The 21,010-nt window shown below is 40.2% G+C and overlaps 1 protein-coding gene across 1 annotated transcript in view; it reads right to left on the minus strand.

Moving 5' to 3' along the window:
- JAK1 (Janus kinase 1) overlaps window positions 1–12,391 on the minus strand; it is a 60,678-nt gene extending 48,287 nt beyond the window's left edge. Inside the window, exons 1-2 of the mRNA XM_021667686.2 lie at window positions 12,309–12,391; window positions 9,558–9,756 (exon numbers count right to left, since the gene is read on the minus strand). Of these exons, the coding sequence (XP_021523361.1) occupies window positions 9,558–9,756; window positions 12,309–12,314 (205 nt within the window). The 5' untranslated portion in view covers window positions 12,315–12,391. The remainder of the gene's footprint in view (window positions 1–9,557; window positions 9,757–12,308) is intronic.
- Between the last annotated feature and the right edge of the window lie 8,619 nt (window positions 12,392–21,010).

Consider the following 21,010-nt stretch of genomic DNA (forward strand, 5'->3'; position numbering starts at 1 on the left):
CTGGACATCCACTCAAGAGACCCAATTTGAAAATCAACAACTACAAAGACGACAGGTTGATAAATCCACAAAGATGGGAAGAAACCAGCATAAACAGGATGAAAACACCAGAAACCAGAATGCCTAGCCTCCTCCAAGGGATCACAACTCCTCACCAGTAAGGGAACAAGGCTGGATGGAGAATAAGTATGATGAATTGAACAGAATCAGGCTTCAGAAGGTGGGTAATAAGAAACTTCTCTGAGCTAAAAGAACATGTTCTAACCCAATGTAAAGAAACAAGAACGTTGAAAAAAGATTTGACGAAATGGTAACGAGAATAAACAACTTAGAGAGGAATATAAGTGAACAGATGGAGCTGAAAAACACAACACAAGAACTTCGCAAAGCATACACAAGTTTCAACAGCTGAATTGACCAAGAAGAAGAAAGGATATCAGACGTTGAAGATCAACTCAATGAAATAAAACGAGAAGGCAAGATTAGAGAAAAAAGGGTAAAAACGAATGAACAAAGGTTCCAAGAAATATGGGACTATGTGAAAAGACCTAATCTACATTTCATAGGTGTACCTCAATGTGATGGAGAGAATGAATCCAAGCTGGAAAATACTCTTCAGGATATTATCCAGGAAAACTTCCCCAACCTAGCAAGGCAGGTCAATATTCAAGTCCAGGAAATACAGAGAACACCACAAAGATATTCCTCAAGAAGAGCAACCCTAAGGCACATAATCGTCAGATTCAACAGGGTTGAAATAAAGCAGAAAATGCTAAGGGCAGCCAGAGAGAAAGAAAGGTCAGGTTACCCACAAAGGGAAGCCCATCAGACTCACAGTGGATCTCTCAGCAGAAACCCTACAAGCCAGAAGAGAGTGGGGGCCAATATTCAACATCCTTAAAGAAAAGAACTTTCAACCCAGAATTTCATACCCAGCCAAACTAAGTTTCATAAGTGAAGGAAAAATAAAATCCTTTACAAACAAGCAAGTACTCAGAGATTTCATCACCACCAGGCCTGCTTTACAAGAGCTCCTGAAAGAGGCCCTAAACACAGAAATGAACAACCAGTACCAGTCACTCCAAAAACGTACCAAATGGTAAAGAGCATCTACACAATGAAGAAACTGCATCAACTAATGGTCAAAACAGCCAGTTAGCATCAAAATGGCAGGATCAAATTCACACATACCAATATTAACCCTAAATATAAATGGGCTAAATGCCCCAATCAAAAGACACAGATTGGCAAATTTGATAAAAAGCCAAAACCCATCGGTGTGCTGTATCCAGGAAACCCATTTCACATGCAAAGATACACAAAGGCTCAAAATAAAGGGATGGAGGAAGATTTATCAAGCAAATGGAGAGCAAAAAAAAGCGGGAGTTGCAATTCTCGTCTCTGACAAAATAGACTTTAAACCAACAAAGACCAAAAGAGACAAAGAAGGACATTACATAATGGTAAAAGGATCAATGAAACAAGAAGAGCTAATGATCCTAAATATATATGCACCCAATACAGGAACACCCAGATACATAAGGCAAGTTCTTAATGACTTACAAAGAGACTTAGACTCCCACACAATAATAGCGGGAGACTTTAATACTCCATTGTCAATATTAGACAGATGGATGAGACAGAAAATTAAGAAGGATATCCAGGTCTTCAACTCAGACCTGGACCAAGCAAACCTAATAGACATTTACAGAACTCTCCACCCTAAATCCACAGAATATACATTCTTCTCAGCACCACATCACACCTACTCTAAAACTGACCACATAATTGGAAGTAAATCACTCCTCAGCAAACACAAAAGAACAGAAATCATAACAAACAGTCTCTCAGACCACAGTGCAATCAAGTTAGAACTCAGAATTCAGAAACTAACTCTGAACCGCACAGCTTCATGGAAACTGAACAACTGGCTCTGGAATGTTGACTGGATAAACAATGAAATGAAGGCAGAAATAAAGATGTTCTTCGAAACTAAGGAGAACAAAGACACAACGTACCAGAATCTCTGGGATACATTTAAAGCAGTCTCTAGAGGAAAATATATAGCAATAAATGCCCACATGAGAAGCAAGGAGAGATCTAAAATCGACATCCTATCGTTAAAATTGAAAGAGCTAGTGGAGCAAGATCAACAAAACTCAAAACCTAGCAGAAGATAAGAAATAACTAAGATCAGAGCAGAACTGAAGGAGATAGAGACACAAAAACCCCTTCAAAAACTCAATAAATCCAGGAGCTGGTTTTTCGAAAAGATCAACAAAATAGACCACTAGCCAGATTAATAAAAAAGAAAAGAGAGAATAATCACATAGATGCAATAAAAAACAATAAAAAGGGTATCACCACAGAGTCCACAGAAATACAAACCATCATCAGAGATTATTACAAACAACTCTATGCACATAAACTAGTTAACCTGGAAGAAATGGATAAATTCCTGGACACTTGCATCCTCCCAAGCCTAAACCAGGAAGAAGTCAAAACCCTGAATAGACCAATAACAAGGTCTGAAGTTGAGGCAGCAATTAAGAGCCTACCAACCAAAAAAAGCCCAGGTCCAGATGGGTTCACAGACGAATTCTACCAGACATACAAAGAGGAGCTGGTACCATTCCTTATGAAACTATTCCAAACAATCCAAATAGACGGATTCCTTCCCAAATCATTTTATGAGACCAACATCATCCTGATACCAAAACCTGGCAGAGACTCACAAGAAAAGAAAACTTCAAGCCAATATCCATAATGAACATAGATGCAAAAATCTTCAATAAAATAATGGCAAACTGATTGCAACAGCACATCAAAAAGCTTATCCACCATGATTAAGTAGGCTTCATCCCAGAGATGCAAGGCTGGTTCAACATATGCAAGTCTATAAACATAATTCATCACATAAACAGAACCAAATACAAAAACCACATGATTATCTCAATAGATGCAGAGAAGGCCTTTGACAAAATTCAACAGCCCTTTATGCTAGAAACCCTCAATAAACTGGGTATTGAGGGAATGTATCTCAAAATAATAAAAGCTATTTACAACAAACCCACAGCCAATATCATACTGAATGGGCAAAAACTGGAAGCATTCCCTTTGAAATCGGGCACTAGACAAGGATGCCCTCTCTCACCACTCCTATTCAATATAGTATTGGAAGTTCTAGCCAGAGCAATCAGGGAAGAAAAAGAAATAAAGGGTATTCAATTAGGAGAGGAGGAAGTCAAATTGTCTCTATTTGCAGACGACATGATTGTATATCTATAAGACCCCATCATCTCAGCCCAAAATCTTCTGAAACTGATAAGCAACCTCAGCAAAGTCTCAGGATACAAAATCAATGAGCAAAAATCACAAGCATTCCTATACAAAAGACTTAAAGAGAGCCAAATCAAGAACTAACTGCCGTTCACGATTGCTACAAAGAGAATGAAATACCTAGGAACACAATTAATAAGGAATGTAAAGGGCCTCTTCAAGGAGAACTACAAACCACTGCTCAACGAAATAAGAGAGGACACAAACAGATGGAGAAGTATTCCATGTTCATGGTTAGGAAGAAGCAATATCATGAAAATAGCCATACTGCCCAAAGTAATTTACAGATTCAACGCTATCCCCATCAAGCTACCAATGACCTTCTTCACAGAATCAGAAAAAACCACCTCAAACTTCATATGGAACCAAAAGAGAGCCCACATAGCCAAGTCAATTCTAAGCAAAAAGAACAAAGTGGGAGGCATCACACTACCAGACTTCAAACTATACTACAAGGCTACAGCAATCAAAACAGCATGGTACTGGTACCAAAACAGAGATATAGACCAATGGAACAGAACAGAGGCCTTGGAGGCAACACAACACATCTACAACCATCTGATCTTTGACAAACCTGACAAAAAAAAGCAATGGGGAAAGGAGTCCCTGTTTAATAAATGGTGTTGGGAAAACTGGCTAGCCATGTGCAGAAAGCAAAAACTGGATCCCTTCCTGACACCTTACACCAAAATTAACTCCAAATGGATTAAAGACTTAAACATAAGACCTAACACCATAAAAACTCTAGAATAAAATCTAGGCAAAACCATTGAGGACATAGGCATAGGCAAGGACTTCATGACCAAAACCACAAAAGCACTGGCAGCAAAAGCCAAAATAGACAAATGGGACCTAATGAAACTCCACAGCTTCTTCACAGCAAAAGAAACAGTCATTAGAGTGAATCGGCAACCAACGGAATGGGAAAAAATTTTTGCAATCTACCCATCTGACAAAGGGCTAATATTCAGAATCTATGAAGAACTGAAACAGATATACAAAAAAAAAAAAAAAAAAAAAAAAAAACCCATTCAAAAGTGGGCAAAGGATATGAACAGACACTTTGCAACAGAGGACATATATGAGGCCAACAAACATATGAAAAAATGCTCATCATCACTGGTCATTAGAGAAATGCAGATCAAAACCACACTGAGATATCATCTCACACCAGTTAGAATGGCAATCATTAAAAAATCCAGAGACAACAGATGCTGGAGAGGATGTGGAGAAATAGGAACACTTTTACACAGTTGGGGGGAGTGTAAATTAGTTCAACCATTGTGGAAGACAGTGTGGCAATTTCTCAAGGATCTAGAAATAGAAGTTCCATTTGACCCAGCAATCCCACTATTTGGGTATATACCCAAAGAACTATAAATCATTCTACTATAAAGACACATGCACACGTATGTTCACTGCAGCCCTGTGTACAACAGCAAAGTCCTGGAACCAACCCAAATGCCCATCAATGATAGACTGGACAAAGAAAATGTGGTACATATACACCATGGAATACTACACAGCCATAAAAAACGATGAGTTCGCGTCCTTTGCAGGGACTTGGATCAATCTGGAAACCATAATTCTCAGCAAACTGACCCAAGAACAGAAAGCCAAGCACCATATGTTCTCACTGATAGGTGGGTGTTGAACAACGAGACCACGTGAACTCAGGGAGAGGAGCAGCACACACAGGGGACAGTTGGTGGGGGTGGGTAGGGGAGAGACAACGAGGGTTGGGGAGGGAGGGGAGGGTGGGGAGGGATAACATGGGGAGAAATGCCAGATATAGTATGCACCTTAAAGTAAAATAAATAAATTATAAAAAATTTTAAAAAAGGAATCCAGAAGCCAAATGACTATATGTCAGTGACATTGTTGAAAGCATGCCTCACTAAAGGGGAGGTGGGGACTACTGATAAAGAACCTTCAGACTGAAGTGACGCTAAAATTTAATGACTATGTAATCAAAGGAAATTCTGATTTAATTTAAGACAATTCTGTGTACAGAAAGGTCATGGTAAAAATAAATAGAAAAAAAATCATTCAAAGTTTTTAGGATTGCCTACTTTAACTCATTATACATAAACATGTCTGCCAAATGGGGAAAAACAAAAAACAAAAAAAACAAAGAGCTGATATCCAGAATCTACAAAGAACTAAAATAGATTTACAAGAAAAAAAACAAGCCCATTCAAAAGAGAGCGAAGTATATAAACAGACACTTTACAAAAGAAGACATACATGAGGCCAACAAACATATGAAAAAATGCTCATCATCACTGGTCATTAGAGAAATGCAAATCAAAACCACACTGAGATACCATCTCACGTCAGTTAGAATGTTGATCATTAAAAAATCTAGAGACAACAGATGCTGGAGAGGATGTGGAGAAACAGGAACACTTTTACACTGTTGGTAGGAGTGTAAATTAGTTCAACCATTGTGGAAGACAGTGTGGCAATTCCTCAAGGATCTAGAAATAGAAATTCCATTTGACCCAGCAATCCCATTACTGGGTATATATCCAAAGGATTATAAATCGTTCTATTATAAGGACACATGCACACGAATGTTCATTGAGGCACTGTTTACAATAGCAAAGACCTGGAACCAACCCAAATGCTCATTGATGATAGACTGGACAGGGAAAATGTGGCACATATACACCATGGAATATTATGCAGCCATCAAAAACGATGAGTTCGTGTCTTTTGTAGGGATATGGATGAACCTGGAAATCATCATTCTCAGCAAACTGACACAAGAACAGAAAATCAAACACTGCATGTTCTCACTCATAGGTGGCTGTTGAACAATGAGAACACATGGACACAGGAAGGGGAGCATCACACACTGGGGTCTGTCGGGGGGAAATGGGGGAAGGACAGCAGGTGGTGGGGAGTTGGGGAGAGATAGCATGGGGAGAAATGCCAGATACAGGTGATGGGGAGGAAGGCAGCAAACCATACTGCCATGTGTGTACCTATGCAACAATCTTGCATGTTCTGGACATGTATCCCAAAACTTAGAATGCAATAAAAAATTAAAAAATAATAGTAATAATAAAATTTACAAAAAAGAAGCTGCAGATACCTTGGCAGCTATCTAGTGCTCTCCTGAACACTTCAATCCATGCTTCTTAAGAAATGTGAAAAGCTACCCTTCAAAGTTACACCATTCCTTAAAAATCGAGAATACAGAGTTAAACTTTAAAGGGAAGTTTTCCTTGGGAACACAGGCAATTGGCTTTTGGATCCAGTATTATTAGGACAAATAATTCAAATATGCTATAGGTTTTCATTCATAAAGTGGCTTTTGTGGACTGGGCTGGAAGCCCAGCTTTTCTTTATGCATATCCACATTTGAATGTGTACCAACACTTACATATATCAAGTGTAACTTATTTTAATCATGGAACTGTCTGTAATTTTAACACAGGTCTGATTCTAACAGTATTACTACCTATAAACAGAAAGATCAAAGACGTATCTCTTTATATAAAAGTACTGAGTAGTAAAACAGTAACACTAACATTTACTGAGGGTTGTCAGGCATCAGGCTAACAGACTCTAAATTTATTATCTTGGGTGGGCACGGTGACTTATGTTTATAACCTCAGCACTTTGGGAGCCCCAGGTGGGTGAATCACTTGAAGTCAGGAGTTTGAGACCAGCCTGGCCAATATGGTAAAACCCCGTAGCCAGGCATGGTGGTGGTGCACACTTATAATCCCAGCTACTCAGGAGGCTGAGGCAGGAGAATCACTTGGACCTAGGAGGCAGAGGTTGCAGTGAGCCAAGATCGTGTCACTGCACTCCTGGGTGACAAAGCAAGACTCTGTCATTCATTCATTCATTCATTCATTCCTAAATAAATAAATAAATTCTTTTTTGACTGAGTGTGGTGACTCACACCTGTCATACCAACACTTTGTGAGGCTAAGGCAGAAGGATCACTTGAAGTCAAGAGTTTGACACCAGCTTGGGCAACATATCAAGACCTCGTCTTCGTAAATAATAAAAATGACCAGACATGGTGGCACCTGTCTGCAGTCCTAGTCACTTGGGAGGCTAAGCCCAGAGGATGCTTTGAGCCCAGGAGGTCACAGCTATAGTAAGCTATGATGGAACCACTGCATTCCAGTCTAGGGGACACAGCAAGACTCCATCTCTAAAGTATTAAAATTTTAAATTAAAAAATGTATTACCCTTTAATCCTCCTGATACTTAAGGAGGTAAATATTGTTTTTACCATTTTGCAGATGAAGAATCTGTGGTCTCCTGAGATTTAGTCTGGTTCAAGGTTACTCATCTAGTAAACTGCAGAACTGAGAATCAAACCAAGACAAAGCCACTGAAGGAATGAAGCAATAAGAGCTAAAAGAACAAAACTTTACCCCACAGAGATGAAAAACAGGAAAGAAAACAGTACTGCCCTCAAACATCACTTTCTATAGTAACAGTGAGAGCAACAAGAATCTGTGGCGTTCAGTATGTATTTTTGAAATTACTGAGCTTCTGCAATATTCCATTGAGCCAGTTACAGCAGAGACACACTCATCTTCTATAAACTAGGCTAGAAACCAACACCTCCAACTGGCTGACCCTGAGCCCAGAGTCACAGGAGGTCCAGCAACTGTGTCCATCCTCAGACTCACAGGATCTCTCCTCTCATCTCCTTCCCAGCAGCTCCTCTGTCCCTCATTAACTGCAGCCCAACGACTCTGCAAAAATGACCCTTGCTTACAAACTGAGTGAGGTTTATACCTGCTGTGCTAATGGCAAGAAGCTTGGCGAAGAGAATAAACACTATAAACCAAATGTCAAGGGGAAAGGGAGAAAACATAAAAACAAAGCTTTAAAAAAATACTTTAGAACCACTGATTTACATATCTAGGTGTTCTCCTAATTACAAATACATTTAAAGCTGCTGTCTAAAGATGGTTATTTGTACAAGTTGCTGCCTAGTCAAAATAACTTCACAATATTACTACATTTTCCCACTAATAATCTATACCTCAGCCCATTTTATCCTGTGTCAGGTTTAGTTAGCAAGAGCCTACTACACTCTTCCCTATAACATGAGCCTCACTTCTTTTATTGAAACTATGGTATGTGAAGCATTTTAGGCAGAAAGACATATATCAGAAAGAAAATAGGTTTCTAAACAAGCCAAATTACTAACAAGGTCAGTAATTATTAAAATAACCATCCTATCCCCTCGGAGCTGTTCTGAGGGTTAAAGGTGGTATAAGTAAAGCAGGGATCAGGCTGTTTGGCATCATAACTGGCTACTTCATCATCATAAAAATGAGCTGATTGAACCTTTTTAAAAGAGCTTTGAGATATAATTTACATACTGTAAAATTCACCCATTTTAAGTGTACAGTTCAACAGATACTAGTGTATTTACTGCATTGTACAACCATCATCACAATCCAAGTGGATTAGATCTGTGATTTAACTTTTAATTTCTATGATTTAACTTTACTTGTCATTTAAAATTAGGCAAGCAAAAACTGCCAACTTCCTCCAGCTCAAAGGATGAAAGGGACTTTGGTTTCCCACCTTCTGAGGGCAACAGGCTAACTTTAAGTAAAACAACTCTCACTTGAAAGGAGAAAAAAAAAAGCTTGTGTTGTTGAGAGCCTTGTTGTCCTTTTCACAACTTGGCAACTTGACTAAGCCACAAAGCAACACTCAGCTTCTCACTTCAACTCAGCACCATGCATGGGAGGGCAGGTCATGGCAGCAGCAGGAGAGAGAAATTTTTAGGAGAAGTTTCAAATAATTATTAAGATACTGCGAGATGCTACTTGCTGAGCAGGGACTTAGTCCCACGTGCCTTACAAAGCATCTCATCTAGTGCTGATGTTATTCCAATTGTACAGATGTGGGGAAAAGGAGAACTGAGCCTGGATCCACAGAAGTCAAGCATCATCCCCTGGTATCTTATAGTTCATTAGTGACAGAGCAGAAAGAAGCCACACCACAGATGAAGAAAGTAAAAAGTGAAACCCTCAGAATTAGAATCACTGGCGTAAGGTCATGTGCAAGTGGCAGTGGCAGTGGCAGAGGCAGGGAGGAACCTCTGACTCCAGAATCCACAACTTTTTCTGCTCCGCAGAGCTACAAGGTGCAGAGACTCCCAGATCTTCTTCTGAACTGGTATGTTGGTGAAACCGCAGCCCTGGGCAGCTGCCAGTACTCACAGCATGCCTGTGCAGCCCTGATGCACAGCTCCTCTGCTGTGTACTCTCCACTGCCCAGCCGGAGGGGCTCCCTGTCCGACAGATAGAAGATCACTTCCACCCCTGGCTCAGGGGCCTCCAGGTTCACCTCCGTCTTCTTGGAGCTCCTCATTTTAGCACAGAAAGCCATGGCATTGCAGTCCTCTTTTATATTTAGATACTGTTACGGAAGGAAAACAAGACTATGTGGTCATTCTATGTGGTAAAAGTTATTATGACAAAAGAGAGTGTTCTGAAGGTAAAAAAGCAGAAACATTTGGTGTTAGTGTTGGATAAGTACCTCTCCCCTGCCCCTTCCCTTCCTGGAAACCAAACGTGTCAGATCTTATGAGAGAGGAGACCATGGAAAATAATTAATTATGCATACTAACTAATGAATTGCAATTAATTAAATATTTTGGAAAATATGGTCAGATCGTATTTTCAAAAATCAGAATAATTTTAGACATGGCCTGAATTTATCTTCCCTGTTTGTACACAAGTTGTAACTGAAAAATGTGGCCCATTCTGGAACCAACGATGTTAAAAGACTGGTTATTATTATAACGTTTCTAATTCTGTTGCTATTTCTACTGGAATCACATAAGCTTTGAACGGACTTATGCAAGAATCAACAGTTTAATTTCATGTCCATCTCCCACTAAACAGCAAGCTTGATGAGGGCATGAACCATATCTTATCTCTCTTCACATCCCCACCTGAGACAGTACACAGAAAATGATGACCAATTCATGTTTGTAAGTCACACGGAAGGCCCATAACAATTAAGGAATGAAGCCAGGTTCCCATCACCCCAGGAGGAGGGGCAGGACCTTGAAGCAGCAGCAGGAGGGGAGGAGGAAGCCCTGCTTTGGAATAGTTAGAAAACCCTGGTGGGAGACTTGCAAGTAAGTAATTCACATAAGCACCCTCCAAAGGGAGGCCAATGAAGACCAAAGATCCAACCTCAGCAACTTAGCCTTGGGCAAGGCCAGAAAGGAGGAAAGAAACAAGGGAAAGCCCTATGCATTGTTTCTTCTTGCTCAATACCAATTGCCTACAAACTAATTTGCTGACCTCACACTCCTACTACTTTCTTCCTGTCTGCCAAGCCAACCTTCACTAAACCCCTGAAGCAATGTCTCCGTAGCACATAACAGATCCTGCAAGGGCTTCCCATTAATCTACAGAGCAATTCTGAGACTCTGAAACAGAACCCCCCCTCCCCCACCCAATTATCTGGCTGGTCAGCCTTCCTAGCCTTATCTTCTAATCACGCTGAGCTTCCTGCTTCATGCTTGAAACCCACAAGACTGTCACTGTTACTGTATCCTCCCTTGCCCAGTGCTGTTTCTCACCCTCCTGCCATCACTCACGCTGATTCCTCTACAGGAATACCTGTCCACCGTATCCCATGCATGGCAAACTTCAACTTTCTTTAGAATTTAGCTCAGATATCTCCTCCTGCAGGAAGCCTTCTCTGAACCTCCATCCCATTACCTAAGGCCCTCACTTCTTGCTCCTAAATTTATCCCACTGTACTAACCACAGGAAATTTGAGCATCTTACTCACAGGTCTATCTGTCTTTCTCTCACTCGCACATGCGGTGAGTTCCTTGAGATAAGAACTGAGTCATTTGTCTCTATATCCTGTAAGAAGCACAGAGGTTTACACATAGTGGGTGCTTGCAGAATGACCCAAGGAGGCTCCCCCAAATAAGAAAAGTCATATAGGACAGATAGCAGTCACAGTTCTCTTTACAACATTCATTCTCTTGGTCTATTAGCTGCCCTGGTGAGGAGAGATACTGAAAAGAGGAGCATTAACCAGATATGTCTCAATGCCACAAACTGAGAGGTATTCAATTTTAACCGTTTAATTTCCAAATATATCTGAAGACCAGAATCTTCTGGAAACCAGCCTGAAAGAGTAAGCTCATAATTTACCTTGAAATTCAGATCAACAAGTGAGACCACTTGAAAACCCAGCACTGAACCCCTAACCAGCACTTCTACCCCACACTGAAAAACTGTGATGGAAAACAGGGTAGCTAAAAGCTTGCTTCATAATGTAAGATAAACCTTTGTCCTTGAGATTCTTTACAGACATGACAGGAAGAATTCAAAGACAGTGTTATACCCTTTAACTATAAGGAAATAAACAGGCAAATGCATGTAATTATATACTTACAAGATGGGGCATTGTTTGAAACAGGAAAAAATCCAACTAACAATGTCCAATAGGAGAGGACTCACTAAACAAAACAGGCATATCAACACACAGGATTACTATATGGTTGTCAAAAAGGATAACATAAAGCTGTATGTGAATCAACACAGAAAGATGTACAGGACATTCTGGAAAGTGGAAAAAGCATAATATGGATATTATGATCTTGCATATGCACAGGAAGATTAAAATCTGGAAGAACATACAATAAATTGTTAACTGGTGAACATCTAAGAGAAATTATAAGGGAAGTTTAACTTTTTCTCTGCCTCCTATACTTTTGTACTCGAGATTCTTTTTTTAACCAGCATACTCAATTTATTTAATCAGTACCATTGCCTTTATTTTTAAAAATTTTTTAAAAATAAAGGCAATGGTACCAATACCCCTACAGGCTCAAGAACATGGTTTCATCAATTTTTTTAAAGCCAGATTAAATATATATATATATATATATATATATGTGTGTGTGTGTGTGTGTGTGTGTGTGCAAATCTACATACCTGCATTTATTCAGCTGTCCAATGTTCCCCAAGAAGCAGACTGGATTTTCTTCTCTACTTTCCAAAGCTTCTTCAGAGCAGAGCTAAAGACAAAAATTAATAAATCAGTGGCAGAGGTAATTGCATCTGAAAATAAGAGGGCATTTTCATTAAGGAAGCAGCCCAAACCATAAGCAGGCAAGAAAAAGCATTTGGGAGGAAGAAGGAAAACAAAACAAAACAAAACAAAATGACTGATGAGGACATCAAGAGGACAGAGACATCATAGGGTGTAAACATCAAAGAGGATACTAATTTCACTGCATCGAGAAAGGAAGCCAGGGATTTCTGCTTCCTGGCATGGAGTATCCTGTCCAATATAAGCGAAAATTGTATGCTTTTTCCATCAACAACCCCTCTCCTGATGCTGTGAACAATAGTTTAGGACATCCAAAAATGTGCACTTTTATTTCTCATTCCCTTTAGAATTACCCTCCCCCAACCTTGTCTACACACGCACACACACACAAGCGCGCACGCACACACGCACACACACAGAGTTTTGTATTATTTCAACTGCTTTCCCTGTTGCATCTCACACATTCTTTAACAGTAGAATCAAATTATTTTTGCAAATAACAAGCTCCCAAACTTGGTGATTCAAAATTGGTTCTCAAGTTAACAGTGATTATTCCCTCAGTTTTCTGTCTGGACACTCAACACATTTTATCAGAATCCAGTTTTAGGAAGAGCACAGTACCAAGCATTACAGGGCAGCAGTGGAGGGGGAGAGGGAGATGGGTTATCTCTGAGGCCACCGGGCCAGCAGCCCCACAGGGCCTTACAATAGAAGGTCAGAGACAGCACAAATGGAAACACAAAAGCAACCTAAAATCAACAGCGTGAGTGCCTCAGGATGTTGTTAGCTCTGGTGACTAACACTGGCAAGTGCTGGTTTGGGAAGGCTTTCTGCAGTGAGTAAGACTTAAGCAAAAGTATCCCTGGCAGGAGATACAAGTATGAATTTGATTGTGATTACTTTGATTTGGCTATTTTGGTATGACCAATTTTAACAAGAAAAAACAAATCGTTACACGAAAGCTTTTTAAAAATTAATATAATCAATTGTTCTAATTATGTGAATAAACACCCTGCCCTACCTCAAAACAGCAATTAGAAACTAGCTACATGCTAATGCCTTGCTTCTGCTCAGAAGCACGACTTCAGACGCTACACTTAAGAGATTCATTCATTCAACAAGTATTTTTGAACAGCTCTGCAAAAACTAAGTTAACTCAAAGGACAAGAACAATATGGTCCCTGCCCACGTGGAGCTTACAGTCAATAGGAACAATGGAATCGAACCAAGATGTACAGGAAGAGGTCATTACAAAGAGCTAAAAATGTTATGAAGGAAAATGAGAGAACATAAAATAGAGGGAATGTGATCTGGTCTGGGGTTCAGGAGGGAAAGTACATTGAGCTAAGATGCAATGGATGGCCAGGAAGGTGGGGCATGAAGCCAACTGGGAGACAGCAGTCTCAGCAGAAGGATCAGCATGTATGGGGAAAAAAGGCCCTGGTGGCAGAAAGGAGCTAGGCTGGTCTCTCCAGTTGCTTGAATAGAAAAACCTCAACAATACTCCTTTTTATACTTGGACACCCAACAGCACTGGTCAGTCCATAGGCAGTGCTTGCTAACTGCATGTCTGGAGCCTGTCTACCCCAGGTTTCCCCACAGCACACCATTACCAGCTGCCAGGGATCAGTGAAAACTAACCAGAGGGGAGTACTGCAAAATATGCCTCAAACCAGGAAAGGGTCACAAACTCAGAGCCTTTTAGGACAGGAAGAGACCTGTAAATTCCACCAGGCCCAGGCTCCATTCAGAAGGGCTACCACATAAACCGTTTTAGAACCTACAAAGTGTTTTAATATGCACCATTAGACCGTGTTATTTCAACTTAGGAGTCATGGAACTTCTCTGAGTCTCATGTAAGATTCAAGGATCCAACTAAAATCACTAAGATTCTTCTGGAACTGGAATTCTACAAAACCAGTAATCAAGGAGATTTTGGTTTTCCAATCATTCTGTTTCTTCTGCAAGCAATACTATGTTGCAATCACATTATACCTAATCTTCAAACTGATCTGCAGTATTACTGAACAGGACAGTAAAATGGTATAGATTTGTGATGCTTAGCCTAGAGATTAAACTTTGAGAAAACAAGAGTAGCAACAGAATTTCTAGACAATATGCATTAACTATGATGCTTTTGAATCCTGATTCAATAACAGCAAAATCTCTACTCTTGAGGATTTGCCATCCCGAAGATAAAAATAGAAAACACCCACATAGCACTTAGAAGACATGGTAGGCACGATTCTAAGCACTTTAAACCTAAGGTTTCTTATCCACTTTATAAGAAATGACAACTGTCCTCATTCAGGATGACAAGTGTTTTTGTTTTTTGGGGTTTTTTTTTTTTTTTTGTGCTACAGCATTTGTGTAATGACTTCAACAAATAATATTTCATCTAAAATAAACCAGAAAATGTGATCTAGCTGATTATTTTTAGAGCAGGTAGAAAAGGAGTAAGATCAGTTTATATTAATAAACACTTTGGATAATTCCAAGAAATAAATTCAAGTTTCTTGCTGTAATATACAAAAGGAAAAATCATCAATGCTAGAAAGATTCACCAGGAGGATCACAAAATACTCTTTAAAAAGAACATGATTCACTGGGTTCAGTTACCAACTCAAATTAATAAAAGATGCTTAGAAAACAGGAAAGACCAGGATGAGTAATCAGAAGCTTTTTGATGATAGCAGTGAATTCTTCCACCCTAATTTATTTATAAAACTGTCAAGGATTTGAAAGAAAATACCTTTCTTTTGGTGACAGAGGATTACTTTTGTAGCTCAATTTTGTAGGTGCTGCTTTATATGAAAAAAAGGGAAATTTGTGGATTACTCAAATTGCTTTAGTTTATCACAGTCTTATGAGAGACAAGTTTATCTGACACTTTTTCAACAAGGGAAAAAAATAAAAGAAACAAAACACAATTCTGTGGGTTGGAACAAAGCCTCACTGCAGTAGATAAAATGTCACAAATGTTTTCAAAAATGCAAAATTCCAGCAATCTGTCTGAAAAAACTGGAACTCTCTTAAATTTTCAAGGACATCTTTTGAAAGACTGGTATCTGTGCAAGGGAAGAATATACAATTACATTTTGGATAGCAGACAAAAAAATACAAAGAGACTATTTTAATGTTCATAAATATGACTGTCAGAATGAGACCCTTTGGCCTCAGAGCAGGATCGGCAGGTCACCACTGTTCCTCCGAAGCCACCGTGCCACCTCTCACTTCTCCCCAGTCTGCCCCAGCTTCCCCTAGCATTCAGAAGGGCTGCTGCCAGGTTTTTACAGTTAAACAGACTGGTTGATAGTGAAAATCAATGACAAGAATTAAAATATGGATATCTGATTATTTTCACTAAAGAAACCATATAATGAATGACTTTGTGTTTGTCGTAAAGGAATCAAGGCTTTTTATTTCTGAAGTAGAAAAATGCAAATGAAATGTTGATGAATTAAGGTATGAACTCAGAAAAGCTGAAATAAAAATATGTAATTTAGAAAATGCCCTAAAATCAGCTTAATATCTTAAGAAATTTTAAGACTAAATACCTTAAGCCTTAATAAACTATTTCAGCAGGCACCAGTCTTAACATTGGTGAGAAAACCTAATACAACAATGTAAACTACAGGAGGACCAGGGTTTTTTTGTCTTTTGTTTAGTGCTTTATCCTCAGCACAAAATCAGGTGATCAACAAGTATGTTCAATAACAGCTGCAAATGAAAGATGAAGGTACAAAGTAAGCAACATCATGCAATGAAAAAAGCACAGTAATCCAAGGAATACAGGTTCTCACTGACTCTATACTAGTAGCAAGTGTGACCATGAGCAAGTCACTTTCATCTGAGCCAGTTTCCCTATCTACTAACCTAAGAGGAAACATCCTGCCTAAAGGGTTGGTGCAAGGATTAAAAAGATCTTTCAGTGAGAATTTGAGGCAGGAGGATTGCTTAAGCCCCAGGAGTTTGAGTCCAGCCTGGGCAATTTGTTAAGACCCTGTCTGTTTTGGAAAGGGAAAAAAAAAAAAAAAAAAAAAAAAACTTTCAAAAACTCTTCATCAAGTACCTACAATGCCCTTTTGCAAGAGGCTATAGATGTGAAAGTGTCCAGAAAGGTGTTGACACAATATAACATAGTCTTTATGGCAGAGGACTAAAGTGGGCTATCAATCTGCTTCGAAGAGCAAAGAATAAATAGGGATTCTGACCAAAACCCTAGTTACAAATCAAAGCCCCATTAAGCTTGGATGACACAGCAAAGCAGTTAAGAGCATGGACTGGAGTCATTGTAACCTGGGTTTGAATTCTGATGTCTCCACCAACTAGCTGCTGTAATCTTAGGCAAATTAGTTAATATCCCTAACCCTCAATGTTCTTCGTGTAAGTGGGGAGATAAAAATAGCATTTATTTCACTGGGCTGTTATGAGTTAAATCCGTTAATGCATGTAAAGTGCCTAACAGAGTTTTAGCATGCAGTAAGTACTCATATTTTGACCATAATTGGTTAAATTGATTACAGCTTGATGGAATACAGTTCCAGTCAAGGAGGGAAAAAAAAACCCAATATGTACTAAGCATTTCAATATCTTATGCCTGGAGTTAGGCACTTGCACTTAATTCCCATAAAAAGCAAGAGAGGTTTTAGGCTAATCAGCAAGAATGCCAGGAGTCAAACGTCCTGATTCCAAGGACCCTGCTCTTTCCACAGCGGGGAAGAGCTGCTCTAAACTGTCCCCATCACCAACACCACTGTCTTCTCTGGATTTTTAGTACTTTCCATAGTCTAACAACCACCCAGGAGACGGATCTTACTCCAACACTCTTCCTTCTGTAGACAGAAAGAACTGTCATTAAAAAAATCATTGAAGTGCCCCAGCCTTCCCTGTGTTCCTGCCCACTGCTAACGCTCTGCTCTGGCACCACTGCTGCAGTGTGAGAGGAAAGTCTTAATAGCATGTGGACAGGTCCACGTCTAGTGGCACATGGAAAGGGAGCCTCCTAAACAGCCTACCCCACACAACAAGCCAGGGAAACTGCCAGTGGCTTCGCACCCGAGAGCCATGGAAAATGACTTGTATCTACTGCTACCAGGACCTCACTGCTATGCTGAGAGGCAGAATAACAGTTCTGATGAAAGCATCACAAGACACTGTAAAGCTGATGGATTCCAGCCAAAGAACGACATCATACGTATACAAAATCTGCTATTTTTCCTGTCAGCAAGCCAGAATTATGGCTTTTCTATGTGCCACTCCTGCCACACAGAATAACTCACTTCCAACTATAGCAGCAATTCCAGGAATACCCCAGAACCGTAAGTGCTGCTTCATTTACAATAAACTAGGGATGATCAAATAATCAATGCCAGCTCAATGGTTTGGTGCTTCGCCCTGCTCCCAATGAGCCTGCTTTCAATGAGACAGTTTCTGATCAAAGTAAATATAGTACTTTGCTTAATTAAAGTAAGTGTCTTCCTAAAAGCCATATTGTACCAAGAGACTTTGCTACTTTTTTTTTTTACTTTTTCTTCTTTTAAATTAATTACCACTAATACATCTATAATATTATTAAAGAGCACAGAATATAAGATTTAGTGAAGCCATCCATATCCTCACCCCAGGGCCAAAGACTTGGTGGCACAAATGGACACTCAAAACATGGGGGATGGGAAGAACGGCTTGTCTTCATAGTATGTGCTTTTTTGGGGGGGCGGGGGGCATGGACAGAGTCTCGCTCTGTCACCTAGGCTGGAATACAGTGGCACAATCATGGTTTACTGCAGCCTTGACCTCCTGGGCTCAAGTGAACCTTCTGTCTCAGCATCCCAAGAAGCTGGAATAACAGGCACATACCATCACATCCAGCTAATTTCTGTTGTTGTTTTTGGAGATGGGGTCTCACTGTGGTGCTCAGGGTGGTCTCGTACTCCTAGGCTCAAGCAATCCTCCCATCTCAGCCTTCCAAACTGCTAAGATTACAGGCATGAGCCACCTCACCCAGCTACAATATGTGCTTTTTACTCATTTATCCCAAAAATACTTCTGAAGCACTTGTGCCATCATAATAAAACCTTGCATTTATATAGCACTTTATAGCTTAAAAAGGGCTTTCACATCTATAACCACATTTGAGTTTCACAGCCTCTTCACAGATGAGAAGACTCGACGAAGGCATTCCCACGGTCAACTGGCCAGTGAGAGGTGAAATAGGTCTCAAGCACATTTCTCAGCTTTAGCCTCACTGCCCTTTCCGTTTGCCACTCTGCCTTGGGCAAGGTGTGGGACTTCAGGGGAATCCAAAGAAGTAACACAAATACATCTGAGTATGCCACAAGTCTTACAGTCTTCTGACAGCTGGCAAGACTAACATATACACGGGAACCCCAGGGAAGAGGCTGTGAGGATATGCTAAGAGACAGACAGTGAGAACCATGGGAGTCAATAAGAGAGGGCACAAGGGCCATGCTTTGAGCTGAGAGGGGATCAAGGAGAGATGAATTTGCTCCCAGTTTTCAGAAATGGAGAAGGTTGAAAAAGAGAGAGGAAGAGTACAGCTGTTCTAAAAACAAACAAACAAAAGGCCAGAAAGAAGAAAAATCACAAAGACAATTGTGCAGGAAAGAGTATATAGACCAGGAGGAATCATGCAGGAAAAAGGCAGACAGCAAGGAAAGGAGAAAAGTGTGCAAAGGGGACAGAGCTTGTGTGCAAGCTTCTTCCCGCCAATCAGAAGAGGCCCACGTTTCAGCCCAGATTCACTAGGATCTGCCTGGTCTTGAGCAAGCATCTTAACCTCTCTGAGCTCAAATCCTGCATAATGAAAAAGTACTGGATGCCCTCCAAAGTTCCTTACAGAAGCAGTTAAAAGCCTGGTCTTGGAGTCACCCTCACCTGGGTCCAGATCCCAGCTCTAACACCCACTCTCTGTGTGACCTTAGGCAAGTTTCTTAACCTCTCTAGTTTGTTTCCTCTGAAAAATGGGAATAATAGAAGTATCTACTTTACAGGGAAGTTGTGATGATTCAAGATTTCCCTAAATCTCTTATGCTAAAACAAAAAGCTCACTCATTTCAGCTTTCTGTGAGTATACTCAAGGCTTTAAAAAGCATGAAACAGAAATAAACTCTAACTTATGAAATCATTTTGTGCTACACCTAACACAACTCATTTTGTATTAATATGTATTTCCAAAACATCACAATGCAAAGACATAGAATCTCTTGCTGATAAGCCATCTGACAAAGCTTGAAGTTAGCCATAATTTAAAGGATTACATAGGAAACAACCCTGTCCACCATGCAGGCACCTACTTCCTCTCACCTGACACATACTAAATTTACTTTGGGCAGACACCAATCTAACATGGTTCCTGTACCCATTTAGCATTCTTGGAAACAATCAACATAAACCAGCTCTGCTTACCTAAGAGTAGAAATGAGTTTAGGGGAAATACAGAAGGACAGCAGAACAGCCTGATAAAGACACCATTGCTCACACAGCCTCCACTGGTCACCAGCCATCACCAGGACTGGACTCCCAATTCTGCTGCTTCCATGAATGTTCAAGTCACCTCTAAGTGTTTGCACCACTCCCTCCAGATTCAAAGTCCTGAGACGAAGAGATCAAAGAGGTTGAACCTAGTTTGCCTCCAGTTATGTGTATGCACCTCCTTCAGCTTCCATAGCAACAATGGAGATCACTCTAGAAACAAAGGGGGTTCAGATGCTGGACAATCCCCCAAATGGCAAATGTCCATTCCTGTCTATACACTAAAGGTACTCAGCTATTGCCTCAAAATATAAGTTAAGGGAGAAAAAACAAAACAAAACAAGGTTGGGCACAGTGGCTCACGCCTGTAATCCTAGCACTTTGGGAGGCCAAGGTAGGCGGATCACTTGAGGTCAGGAGTTCAAAACCAGCCTGGCCAATATAGTGAAACCCTGTCTCTACTAAAAACAAAAAAACAAAACAAAACAAAAACAAAAACAAAAAAGTGAGCCGGGCATAGGAGTGGGCGCCTATAATCCCAGCTACTCAGGAGACTGAGGCAGGAGAATTGCTCAAACTCAAGAGGTGGAGGTTGCAATGAGCAGGTATCATGCCACTGCACTTCAGCCTGGGCATCAGAGTGAGATTCCGTCTCAAAAAAAAAAAAGAGGAAATCTCAAGAAAAGTGTTTCTCTATATGGCCCCCTACACTTGGCCCCCTCAATCAAAAAACTGTAATCAGTTTTCATGTTCAGCTTTGAAATTGCCCTGCCAACGAAGACTCCAATCTTAAACTGTTGGCAGAGCTCTCAGCGAACCCTATCTGCATAATGAGTAATGCACTTAGACTTTACCAAGGCAGCAGCTGCATCAGGGCAGAGCAGGATCAGCAGGTCACCACTGCTCTTCTGGAGCCACTGTGCCACCTCTCACTCCTCCCCAGTCTGCCCCAGTTTCCCCTGGCATTCAGCCAAGAATCCAGTTAGGGTTACACATACTGTCTGATATCCTAGGAACCTATGCTGATAGCCATGCTTAAAAAAGCTTTTCAGTCTTTTTTGATCATGATCCATAGTAAAAAATATATTTT

The sequence above is a fragment of the Aotus nancymaae genome, unplaced genomic scaffold (assembly GCF_030222135.1).
Source record: "Aotus nancymaae isolate 86718 unplaced genomic scaffold, 86718_ANA_hifiasm-v0.15.2.pri h1tg000007l, whole genome shotgun sequence".
In the NCBI taxonomy this organism is placed as follows: domain Eukaryota; kingdom Metazoa; phylum Chordata; class Mammalia; order Primates; family Aotidae; genus Aotus; species Aotus nancymaae.